Consider the following 12,202-nt stretch of genomic DNA (forward strand, 5'->3'; position numbering starts at 1 on the left):
GAATGCCAGTGCTGTGAAGGCACCGGCTCTTGCTGAGAGGCTTTTCCTAAATACATTAGAGTGCCGACAAAAGAGCACTATTGGGAGTGTTTAGGGGGAGACCTGGTGGCACTCAGAGGAAGGACAGCAGGTTACCGAGAAGAGACTTGATACCCTATGAGCATATACAGGGGGAGGTAATCCCCCTCAGTCACAGTCATAGGGGAGGGGAATAAAGGGAAAAGGGGAGGGAGGGAAGAATGGGAGGATACAAGAGATGGGATAACCATTGAGATGTAACAAGAATAAATTAATAATAAAAAATTAAAAAAAAAAACAAATCTATGACATATGATTCCGAATCCATTAAAGAAAAACCATGCTGTTAAGCATTTATCACCTTTTGCAAATGTTTTAACTAATAGGAGGTACATGGAGTATTTCTCAGAATATGTAGATTTATCTTGAATGAATTTCTTTTTTTTTCTTTTTTGCTATTTATTTGATTTTGTTTTGTTTTTCTTTTTGGCATTGCTAGGGACTGAGCCTAGGGCTTTGTACATGCTAGGCAAGCACTCAACAGGCCCTCAGGCCTATTTATCTTAAAAGATAGACACATATTTTAAGGCATGCACACACGTGCATGTGCTTGTGACTTTGTGTGTTACATGCAGGTACATGCATGTGCACATGTGGGCTCATGCATGTGGAGGCCAGAGGTCAACATGAGGTGTCTTTTCCCATTGTTCTCCCCATGATTTTTGAGACAGTACCTGTCAGTGAACCTGGAACTCACCAAATGGGCTATGCTGGCTGGCCAGTGGCCTCTGGGGTTCCCCGTTCTCTCCTTCCTCCTAGTGCTGGGGTTACAGCTGCGCTACTGCACACTTTGCTTTTTGCGTGGTTGCTGGGGAACCCCCACTCCTGCTTGTGTGCCAAGCATCTTATAAACTGAGCCATCTCCCCAGCCTACACATTTTTAGGCTTTTGACCAAATATTTATTTCAGGGAACTCTCTTGGAGTAGTTAGTGGCACAGGCCTAAAACCTCAAGTAATGAGGGCTGAGACAAGACAGGTGGTGGCACACACCTTTAACTCTGGCACTTGAGGCAGAGACAGGTGGTCTCTGTGGGTTCGAGGTCAGCCTGGTCTAACTAGCTAGTTCCAAGACAGCCAAAGGTACACAGAGAAACCTTGTCTTGAAAAACACACATACAAACAAACAAACAAAACAAAAGATACTGAGACAAGTCCATGGCCATTCTGGGCTATGGAATGAATGGGGCAGCTTGACACGACTGTGCCTCAAGATAAAAAGTGGGGGAAATGTCTAGAGTACTTACCTGGTATCATGAGGTCCTCGGTTGAATCCCTAATATCATAAACGAACAACCCAAAATGAAATAAAGCAAAGCAAGACAAAGACAAAATCCCCAAACATATTGACTAAATCCATCTTTTTTTAAAGATTAATTTTAATCCGCATGTGTCTGTGTCTGCGTATATGCCACATGTGTGTGGGTCCCCAAGAATGTTAGAAGAGGGTGCCGGATACCCAGGAGCTGGGGTTACAGGCAGTTGTAAGCCTTCCCATGTGGGCACCGGGAACAGAACAGCTAATGCTTTTAACTGCTGAGCCGTCTCTACAACGTTCTAAACCTATCTTAAAAATCACCTTTGCATGTATATAGAACTGCTGAATACAGTACTCAGATTTTTGTTATGATGTAACTTAATACTATTTTCTTTATTCTTCATAACTTGTCATTTTCTATTATTACCCATGGGATCAAGCAAAACTAAATTATACATATATAAATGTAAAAAAGTGAATACTGCATAGGCAGTCAGCTGGGGTACTTGTACATTTTTTGTGATAAAATATGTGCGACATTCTTTGTTTTGTTTTCTTTCTTTCTTTCTTTTCTTTTTTTTTTCTAGATAGGGTTTCTCAGTTTAGCCTTGGCTGTCCTGGACTGGCTTTGTCCTGGCCTAAAGTGGCCTCTCAAACTCACAGAGATCTGCCTGCCTCTGTCTCCCTGAGTGCTGGGAGTAAAGGTGTGCACCACCACACCCAGCTGCATGACATATTCTTTACACCATCACCTTTTTAAAATGTGCAGCTCTGTAGCACTAAGTACTCCTTCATTGTTGAGCATCCCCCACCTCCACCAGACTCAGGATGTCCTCATCTCCCCACATGAAACCACAGCCGTTAGATGATGTATCCCACTCTCCCCTAGCAACCGCTATTCCGTGTTCCGTCTATGAATTTGACTGTTCCTGGAGTCTCATGTAAGATGCATCATAAAACACGTGGCTCTTTTGTGTCAGGTTATATGTTGGACACAACACCTTCAGGACTCAGGTATAATGCAGCGCGTGTCAGAATTTCCTTCAAAGGGCTGATGGGAAGGCTCAGCGGGAGGAAAGGTTCTTGCTGCCAAGCCGGACAACCTGAGCTCAATGCCCAGAATATACACGGTGAAAGGGCAGAACCGACTTCAGCAGATTGTCTCCTGACTTCCACATGGGTGTCATAGCACACACACATGAAATAAATGTAAAAAAAATTTAAAGAACTTCCTTTCTTCATAAACCTGAATATTGAATGATCCGTTATTTTTCTTTTGCTACATTGTGTTCATCCATCTGTAGAGTCTGTACTGCTTCTGCCTTCTAATGCTGCGGTCACCGCAGGTGTGCCTATGCCTATTTTAGTTCTGGCTTTCAATTACCTTGTGTATTATTCCAGACATGGAATGGCTGGATTGTATGGCAATTCTATATCTAATATTTTGCAATTGCCGACACATTTTTTCTACAGTAGCCGCACCATGTTCAAATCCTCCTATCAAAGCCCAAAGTGCCACATTTCTCCTTCTGGTCAACATATGCATAGTCATATCTTCCCTCACTCAACATAACAGCAGCTTTGATGCACGTGCTATCCATGACTTAAAAACCCTGTGTTGCTTTCTATTGTGTCACACTCTGATGTAGTGTTCTCTATCATATGTGTTGTAGGGAGAAACGTTTCTTACATTCTAAAAAAAAAAAATAATTCATAATTTGGCAACTACTTGGCATGTTTTTCTTCACGGTCATTTTAAGCAGGCAACCAATTTAAGCTCTGTATAACACTTATTTTGGTCACTGTACCTTATTTTCATGATAATTTTGGCACTAGGCATTTATTATGGAAAGAGCTGAACAGTTCCTCTCAGTAAGCACTTCACTGATGAGGGAGCCAAAGTCCACACTACTCTCACTAATAATCCTTGAAACTCATTAAGTGTTAAGAATATGACTTGTTAATATGAATAAATCAACAAAATTTAATAAATAAATAAATAAATAAAATTAAAAACCCAAAGAATATTACTTGTCTTTCTTAGAATAACACTGCACAGACTTATTCTTCCCAGGAAGAGATTGTACCTGGTATTTCCACCTGAAGCAGTGAAAGAAATTTCAGTATAAAAATGGGAATCCAGCATAATGCATCGGTAAACACAATAAAGAAAAAGCGCTTGGCGAGGATCATCTCCCTTTTCACTTGCGTCTGTATTTCCGTGGCCGTTAGGGTGCTTTGATGAACACTGTAAAACATGCTTCCATAGGAGAACACAATGATGATAAATGCCACCACGTTAATACCTGTTTAGATAACGGAGAATATGTGTATGTTAGCATCTCTTAAGACAGATAAAACCATACCTTAGATGATGCTATTAAAGACCACAGGGCCCATAAAGTGGTACTTACTTATTTATTCACTTACTATTTTGTGACAAGGCCTGACTGTGGAGTTCAAACTAGCCTTCAGCTTGACTAGGTAGCCTAAGCTGGACACCAACCTACAGTCTTCCTGCCTCCTGCCAGATTACAGATGTGTACCAGAGCTCCTTCCTGACCTCCATTTCCGATTACACCGTCACATCCTCATTGCTGTCTCTGACCACTCAAGGGGGCGTCTCCATCCTCTCTGCCTCCATTTGCTGGAGATTTTGCAGATCCTTTGGACCCAGACTTCCTTCCTCATTCTATCCCTTTGTATCAGCCACCCAGGTAGGCAATCTTCACCCTCCTTCCTGTCCTTAAGTTCCAGTTCCAGTTCCTCAGCCACATACCCAGCTGTGTAGCAGGTCACCTCATACCCAGCTGTGTAGCAGGTCACTGCATACCCAGCTGTGTAGCAGGTCACCTCATACCCAGCTGTGTAGCAGGTCACCTCATACCCAGCTGTGTAGCAGGTCACCTCATACCTCGCTGTGTGGCAGGTCACCTCATACCCAGCTGTGTGGCAGGTCACCTCATATCCCGTTGTGTGGCAGGTCACCTCATACTTAGCTGTGTAACAGTCCTTCTTCTCTGATAACCCCACTCTCTGGAAACTCCAGCAAACTTTGCAGCTGACTCAGCTTTTCTCTCTCCTGTAGATACTTTCAGCCCCACCTCCCTTACATCCCATCTCATTTCTTCATGTCTGCTCCCAATACCTAGAAACACATTTAGTCTTGACTCCCAGTGTCTACACCTGGCAGGGAACCAAACACACTCCTTACCAGGCAACCCATGGTCACCACACTCTCCTAAGACCCATAAAGGACAACAGAAACCAAGGAATGGAACAGTCACTCAAAAAGACAAGGCCTGATGTCAACACATAGGATTACAATTACCTCAAACCCAGATGCCTAGGTGTCAGTGCAAAAAGCACAATCATTAACAGCCAAGACAGTTAACAGTTCTGTCTCTTCCAGAACCCAGTAAAAGCACTACAGCAATAAAAACAAAACAAAACAAAACAAAAAAGCAATATAGTTGCAGCAAAAACAAGGATTTCAAAAATAGCTAATATGAATATGCTCAAAGAATGTATGAATAAATTAAATAAGTGTGGGAAGACACAAACAGTGAAATAAAATGTTGAAAATGGTTCAAGACATAAAAGCAATAGGATCACTAAAGAAAACCCAAAATGAGGTAAAACTGGAAACAAAAAGTTAGGAAGTCAAACAAAAACCCCATAGATAAACCTAACCAACAGAGTACAAGAGATGGAAGGAGAAATGTAGGGCATTGAAGACAAGGTAGAAGAAACGAACACCTCAATCAAAGAAAAACGCTAAATCTAAAAAAGTCCAGGCACAAAATGTCCAGGAAATCTTGGACACTATGAGAAGACCAAATCCATGCATAATAGGAATAGAGGAAGGAGAAGAAACTCAGGTCAAAGGCACAGAAAATGTTTTCAACAAAATCATAGAAGAGAATTTCCCTAACCTTAGAAAGAAGTGGCTATCAAGGCACAAGAAGCATACAGAACACTAGATAGACCGAACCAGAAAAGAAATACCTACCCCATGATACATATTCAAAACATTAAACAGAACAAAGAAAAGAATACTAAAAGCTGGAAGGGAAAAGGCCAACTAACGTATAACGGCAGACCCATTAGAATAAGCCCTGATTTCTCTCCGTGGGAACTCTTGACAGCCAGAAGGGCCTGATGGATGTTTTACAAACTCTAAGAGACAACCACAGATGTCACCCCAGATTACTATACCCAGAAAAACTTTCAATCACAATAGATGGAGAAAGAGAAACATTCCATAATAAAATCAAAATTATCTGTGTACAAATCCATCATTGGACAAGGCACCAGAACAGTGGTTCTTAGCATGTGGGTTGCGACCTCTTTGGGGTTCCAATGACTCTTTCATAGGAGTTGCCTAAGATTATCAGAAAACACAGACATTTACTTTATGATTTATATCATCAGCACAATTACGGTTATGAAGTAGCAACAAAAATAATTTTATGGTCGGAGGTCACCACAACATGAAGAACCGTGTTGAAGGGTCGCAGCGTTAGGAAGGTTGAGAACCATTAGTTAGAAGGACAAACGCTTGTGAACAATGGACAGCAAAAAATGAGTATCATACTGTGAGATACTTCAGCAAGGGCCGGAACACAGGAAGGCTTGCAATGCAAGGTTTCTTACCCAGAAAAACCACCACTGAGTAAATCTGGGCTCCAGTAGTTCCCATGTCTTCTGAAGTAAGAGGAAAGCATACGCCATTGGTGCCATAGTAGTTTTTGAAAAAACTCTTATTGCTGAGTGGAGCAAAAGCCACTACAAACCCAAAAATCCAAATAAAAACCAGAACTGCGATTGTCCTGCATTTTCGAGGCCTTAAACACCGAAAAGGATACACAATGCAGATGTATTTTTCCAATGTCAGAAATGTTAAAAGTAAGACGGACACTTCTGTAGACAGAACGGCCAAAGACCCCGTAAACTGACAATGACCGCTCTCCATCCACAGCTGCGCATGCTTGTTGTACTCTCCCCGAAACTTGAGATCAAAGACTCCGATCACAAACAAATACACTCCCATTAGGCAGTCAGCACCTACAAGGGTCCAAAGTTTACAGGTTCAGAGAGACACGTAGTATGCGTATGTTCACACACAACATTTTAAATGACCCATTTTTCTGGATTATGAGGAAATTGTATTCTCTTAAGAATTCATAGGTTGGTTCTGTATAGGCTGCCAGTTGAGTGTTTGCTTAGCATGAATGAAGCCCCGGCTTCAACCCGCCCAGTTCCGAGCAAATCCCTAACTTGGATGAGGACCCGTTAATCCATTTTCTTTGTAACTGCTGTCACAGGACACTTGATAGGGGCTGGAGAGACAGCTAAGCAGTTAGGAGTGGGAGCTGCTCTTGCAGATAGTTGGCCTGAGTTTGGTCCTCAGCATCTACGCCGGTCAACTCACACTGCCCGTAACACCAGCTTCAGGGGAGCTGATGCCTCTGGCCTCCTCGGAAACATGTATGCATGAACATATGTATGCTTACCTATACTTTAAAATTGAAATTAAAAAAAGCATTAAAAAAAGAAAACTATGGTTAATTACAGGATTATCTGTCTTCCTTAGAATACCAGTCTGTAAACTTAGAGACCCTCTGTTTTGGTCTCATCTAGCCCCATCACTTGGCATATGAAACAAATCAATAAAATTGGTTATGCTGTATGTTCTGTTAGGGATTTGGATGGGGAGGACATTATTTGGCTCAGCCCTGCCATTGACGTGTTCTCAGTTCAGCAAGCTAAGAGTATCACGCACAGCCTGGAGACACCAACCTCCCTTTTTTTAATTGAAAAAAAAAAATCATACCGTAGATTCTAATGACATTTTCCCTTCCCCTAACTTTTCCCAAATCCTAACTCCCCACCCACCCAAGTTCACACCATTTCTCTCTCTCTCTCTCTCTCTCTCTCTCTCTCTCTCTCTCTCTCTCTCACACACACACACACACACACACACACACACACACACAGAGTGTTTCTCTGTTTTAGCCTGGCTGTCCTAGAACTAACTCTGTAGACCAGGCTGTCCTCAAACTTTTAAACAAACAAACAAAAAAACCAAGAAACACACACAAAACTGAAAAAACAACCCAAATATACAAGCAAAAGAACGACAACAGCAACACACACACACACACACACACACACACACACACACACACACATGCATTCACGCACCAAAACATAGCAGTATGAGACAAAAGCCTTCAAAAAGACCATTGAATTTGCCTTGTGTTGATCAACTACTCCTGCATGGGGCCTGCTCTGAAATGTGGTTAATAGACCCAGTGAGACTCCACTGGAGAAAACTCATTTTTCCTTTGTGAGCATTGACCCTAATTTTTGTTTTAACAATGTAGTTATACTCTAGCCTTGCAGAGGGAAATTGAATTGGAGTCATAATTTTGTAGCTGACCATAAAAAGCTGTAAACATTTTGTGAGTTCTGTTTCTCACGTGGCTTGCAATAAAAACAAATTAGAGCTCAGACTTTGGACAGTGTCTGGTATAGTAAGTGCGGCCACGTGTGCAATGGTGGACGCCGTGTGGAAGCTTCTTTCCTTGCATGAGGGGCTATGCGTACATCCTCGGCTTTGGGACTCAGGCTGCAAACATTGTGCAGTCTGATTTTTTGTTTATTTTTATTTGTAGTTCTCAATTATCATAACACTTTACAAACACATTTTGAAAACTTAAACCAAGCCACATAAGCTCTTGGATATGACAATGTGACCACGAAAGGCAACAGTTTCTTTTTTTTTTTTCTTTTATTGAAAATAGATGCTTTTCTTATACAATAAATCCCCATTACAGTTCCCTTCCCTCTATTCCTCCTAATTCCTCTCCATCTCCCCTCCCCTCTGGATTTACTCCTTTTCTGTCTCTCATTAGAAAGAACAGGCTTCTAACAAACATAACAAAATAAAATATAATAAGATGAAGCAAAAACTATCATGTTAAAGTTGAGCAATGCCACTCAACAGGAGAAACAAGGCACACAAGTCAGAGACCCACTCGTTCTCAGAGTCCTTAAAACACAGGAATACCATAAAAATATTAAGCTAATAGCTACAATATATACACAGAGGACCTGGTGCAGACCGGTGTAGGCTCCGTACTGGCTGCTTGAATCTCTGTGAGCTCATATGTGCCTTGCCTAGTTGACTCAGAAGAGGAAGGTGACAATTTTATTTGTAGTAAAATCAGTCAGATTTAAAAAATAGATTCTATATTTGTGTGTTGGGGGGGGGACATGTGTACATGTGTGCAAGTATACCTGTCTTATCCATGGAGGCCAAAGGGTGTTGCAACCTCTGCAGTTGTAGTTATAGATGGTTGTGGGTGCTGAGAACCAAGTCTGGGTCCTCTACAAGGGCAGGGCTTGCTCTTAACCTCTGAGCCATCTCTCCAGCCCTGATGGTTTAAGGGGACATGCCTTATGAGTCATGCCATTCGTGAGAAGATTCTTGTGAATAAGGCCTCCCTTGAGCTGGGTAAGATCACTGGATTTTGAACTTTCTTAGTTTAAATTTATTATTAGTATTATTAATTAGTGTGTGTGTGTGTGTGTGTGTGTGTGTGTGTGTGTGTGCGTGTGTGCGTGTGTGTGTGTGCATATGTGTAGATGCTGGATGAAAGCACCAGATCCCGTGGAACTGGAATTACAGGCAGTTGTGAAATAACCACTCTTAATTGCTGAGCCATTTCTCCATCACCTTAAATGTCCTTAGTTTAAAAATTAATTGTCTTATGATTAAAGTGACTTATTTTTCTTGTGGAAAATACAGAAATACCATATAAGCAAAAAGAAGGAAGATTTAAAATCTTATACTTCTAACACTAATGGAACTTATTTTCTCTCTTAAGTTTTCTTTTAAGATTTATTGTACGAGTATGGGTGTGTTTGCTTGCATGTAAGAACGTGTAAGATGTGGGTGCCTGGTGCTGACAGAGGTCAGAAGAGGGTGTTGGATCCCCTGGAAGTGGAGTGATGGTTAATTGCAAACCACATGTGGGTGCTGGGAACTGAACCTGGGTCCTCCGTGAGGAGTGCATGTGCTCTTAACTGCTGATCCCTCTCTCCAACCTCTTCAGCCTCTTCCTTTCTCTGTCTGTCTGTCTCTTTTTAAAATATTTTATTTTCCGTTTTATTACGTGTGTATATATCTGTGTTTGTACATAGGTATGTACACATGCTGACAGGTGCCTTTGGAAGCCAGAGATGTCGGAGTCCGTGGAACTGAAGTTATAAGCTGTTGTAAGCCACCACATATGGGTGCTGGGAACCCAACTTTGGTCCTCTGGAAGAGCAGCATGTGCTACTAACCAGAGAGCCATCTCTCCAGCTCCACCGAATTGATTTTCTAACAGCAGTGGCTTTGCACATTTCAAGCCTAGTTCCTCTTCAAGCAGGAGATACTCACAGCAGAGAGAAATGATTGACATGGCAAGCGTCTTGTTCTCCGACCTGATGTGTGGTCGCATACAAACAACAAAAATGTTCCCAAAGCAGGTAACTGCAGACACAACCCAGACAAAGACTCTCTGAATGGTGCTCGCCAAGAGATCCTCAAGAGATGAAATCCCGTCCGTGTTGGGCTTACAGCTGCGCACATGTGGTGCATACCCACAGTACTGAAACTTCTTAAAATATCTGACGTACAAAGAGAAGGCAAAATTACAGCATATGCTCAGCCTCGTCACTAATACTTGTTTTCCATGTTTTCTCAGTAGAAAATGTGTTCATATAAGATTTAGTGGAATAGGAAACATTTTCTTACCAGTCCTTCGTGATTCTGATATTCAGACTTTAATCCTTTTTTTTCATTTCTCTTTTTTAAATATAGTTTATTAATTTATTCATATTACATATGAATTGTTGTCCCATCCCTTGTATCCTCCCATTCCTCCCTCTCTCCTTCTCTCCCATTTCCCCCTTATTCCCCTCCCCTATGACTCTTCCTGAGGAGGACCTCCTCCCCCTGTATATGCTCATAGGGTATCAAGTCTCTTCTTGGTAGCCGGCTATCCTTCCTCTGAGTGCCACCAGGCCTCCCCATCCAGGGGATGTGGTCAAATATGAGGCACCAGAGTTTGCGTGAAAGTCAGTCCCCACTCTCCATTCAACTGTGAAGAATGCCCTGTCCATTGGGTGGATCTGGGTAGGGGTTCAAAGTTTACTGCACATATTGTCCTTGGCTGGTGTCATAAAACTGATATCATTTCAACAACAATTATTGAAATTACAAGCAACTAGACGTAATAAACATTTATGTTGCAATTCAAACATCTGAGGTTTTTTCCAATCCTGGTCCTTTTACTAACTAGTTGTTGAATTTTCAGACATTTTTAAGCACCCAAACCATTGTCTATTGATGTTTCTGAGCTTTTGAATCATCCCTGTCAATTTCCATCCATGCTGAAAATTCTCTAATGTCTTCAAAACCACAGTTCTACATGGGGATGAAGGCTCACATCAAACTTTAATTCTTACTCCCTTGACTTTACAGTGAAAGAACGTGTGGGTAAGAACTGCGAGCAGGCAGAGTGAATATGTGTGAGACATGTCTTAGCAGATGCATAAATGGCTAGCTTGTGAACAAGAGAAGGGATTTATCTAAAGAAGCCTCCAGCAATTCTTTATAGAATTCAGTCATAAACCAGTGGTTCTCAACCTGTGGGTCGCGACCCCTCTGAGGGCCAAATGACTATTTCACAGGGTTTGCCTAAGAGCACTGGAAAACACACACCCACACCCCCCCACATACATGCACACACACACACACACACACACACACTACAATCTATAACAGTAGCAAAACTATAGTTATGAAGTAGCAATGAAAATAACTTTATGGTTGGGGGTCACCACACCATGAGGAACTGTATTAAAGGGTCACAGCGTTAGGAAGGTTGAGAAGCACTGGTATAAATACATAGTTATGAATATAACCATAGCTTAGCCACAGCTGATTTTACTGCTTCGCTCTTAGGGGAAACATTAAATTCTTTCGGCTGCTTCCATGGCTTTTCTGTTACAGAAGTTATAACATTACACTAAGTTATTACAAAACTATTAATCCTGTCAATCTCTCACACTAGATTTTGAAACACAATGAAGAATTAAATGTTGAGTGAATTTTTTCATCTATAGAGATACCTGCTCTGATTTAAAAAAAAAAAAAAAAAAAACAAAAAACAAAATAAAAACCCAAAACACCACCGCCTGGATAAACAAGCGTGGCAGCAGCAACACAAGCCCCACTTACTCGGCAGTGTTTAGACACCAGGAGTAAATTCTCTAACGCAGTCCATGAGATCAGTGTTAGCTTCACCATAATAGGAGATAAATCTTCAATGGAGGAAAATGACTTGATAGGGAAATTTCTAATAATAGTAGAGATTGGAATTCCAACTGTGTCAGTCTGCCTGGCAGGCAAAGAGTGGTGGCAAAAATAAAATAAAAATGATCTCTATAGTATAAACAGTTACGATAGTAAATGATATAAAATGGATGGCCATTTTGTGCCTTGCCAAAGGCAGGGCAGTTGCTGCTATGTGCATCTGGTTGTTTGCATCTCCCTATGAGCTACACTGGAGTGCACCAGGATAAAAGGATGTCCGCGCCCTTTCCTCTCGCTTTAAGAGTCTGAGCTGCACATCTGTAATCAATCCCAGCACTCAGGGAGGCAGAGCAGGCAGATCTCTGTGAGTTTGAGGCCAGCCTGGTCTATGGAGCAAGTCCAGGACAGCCAAGGCTACACAGAGAGACCCTGTCTCAACTAACAAAAACAAACAAACAAAAATCAAAACAGAGAGCCTGTGGCTGAACTGTTCTCA

The 12,202-nt window shown here is 41.7% G+C and overlaps 1 protein-coding gene across 1 annotated transcript in view; it reads right to left on the reverse strand.

Moving 5' to 3' along the window:
- Rxfp1 (relaxin family peptide receptor 1) overlaps positions 1–12,202 on the reverse strand; it is a 101,721-nt gene that overhangs the window by 754 nt on the left and 88,765 nt on the right. The window contains exons 15-17 of the mRNA XM_051157332.1: positions 9,787–10,016; positions 5,991–6,401; positions 3,422–3,640 (exon numbers count right to left, since the gene is read on the reverse strand). Of these exons, the coding sequence (XP_051013289.1) occupies positions 3,422–3,640; positions 5,991–6,401; positions 9,787–10,016 (860 nt within the window). The remainder of the gene's footprint in view (positions 1–3,421; positions 3,641–5,990; positions 6,402–9,786; positions 10,017–12,202) is intronic.

Source organism: Acomys russatus, chromosome 15 (assembly GCF_903995435.1).
Source record: "Acomys russatus chromosome 15, mAcoRus1.1, whole genome shotgun sequence".
NCBI classification, from domain to species: Eukaryota; Metazoa; Chordata; class Mammalia; order Rodentia; family Muridae; genus Acomys; species Acomys russatus.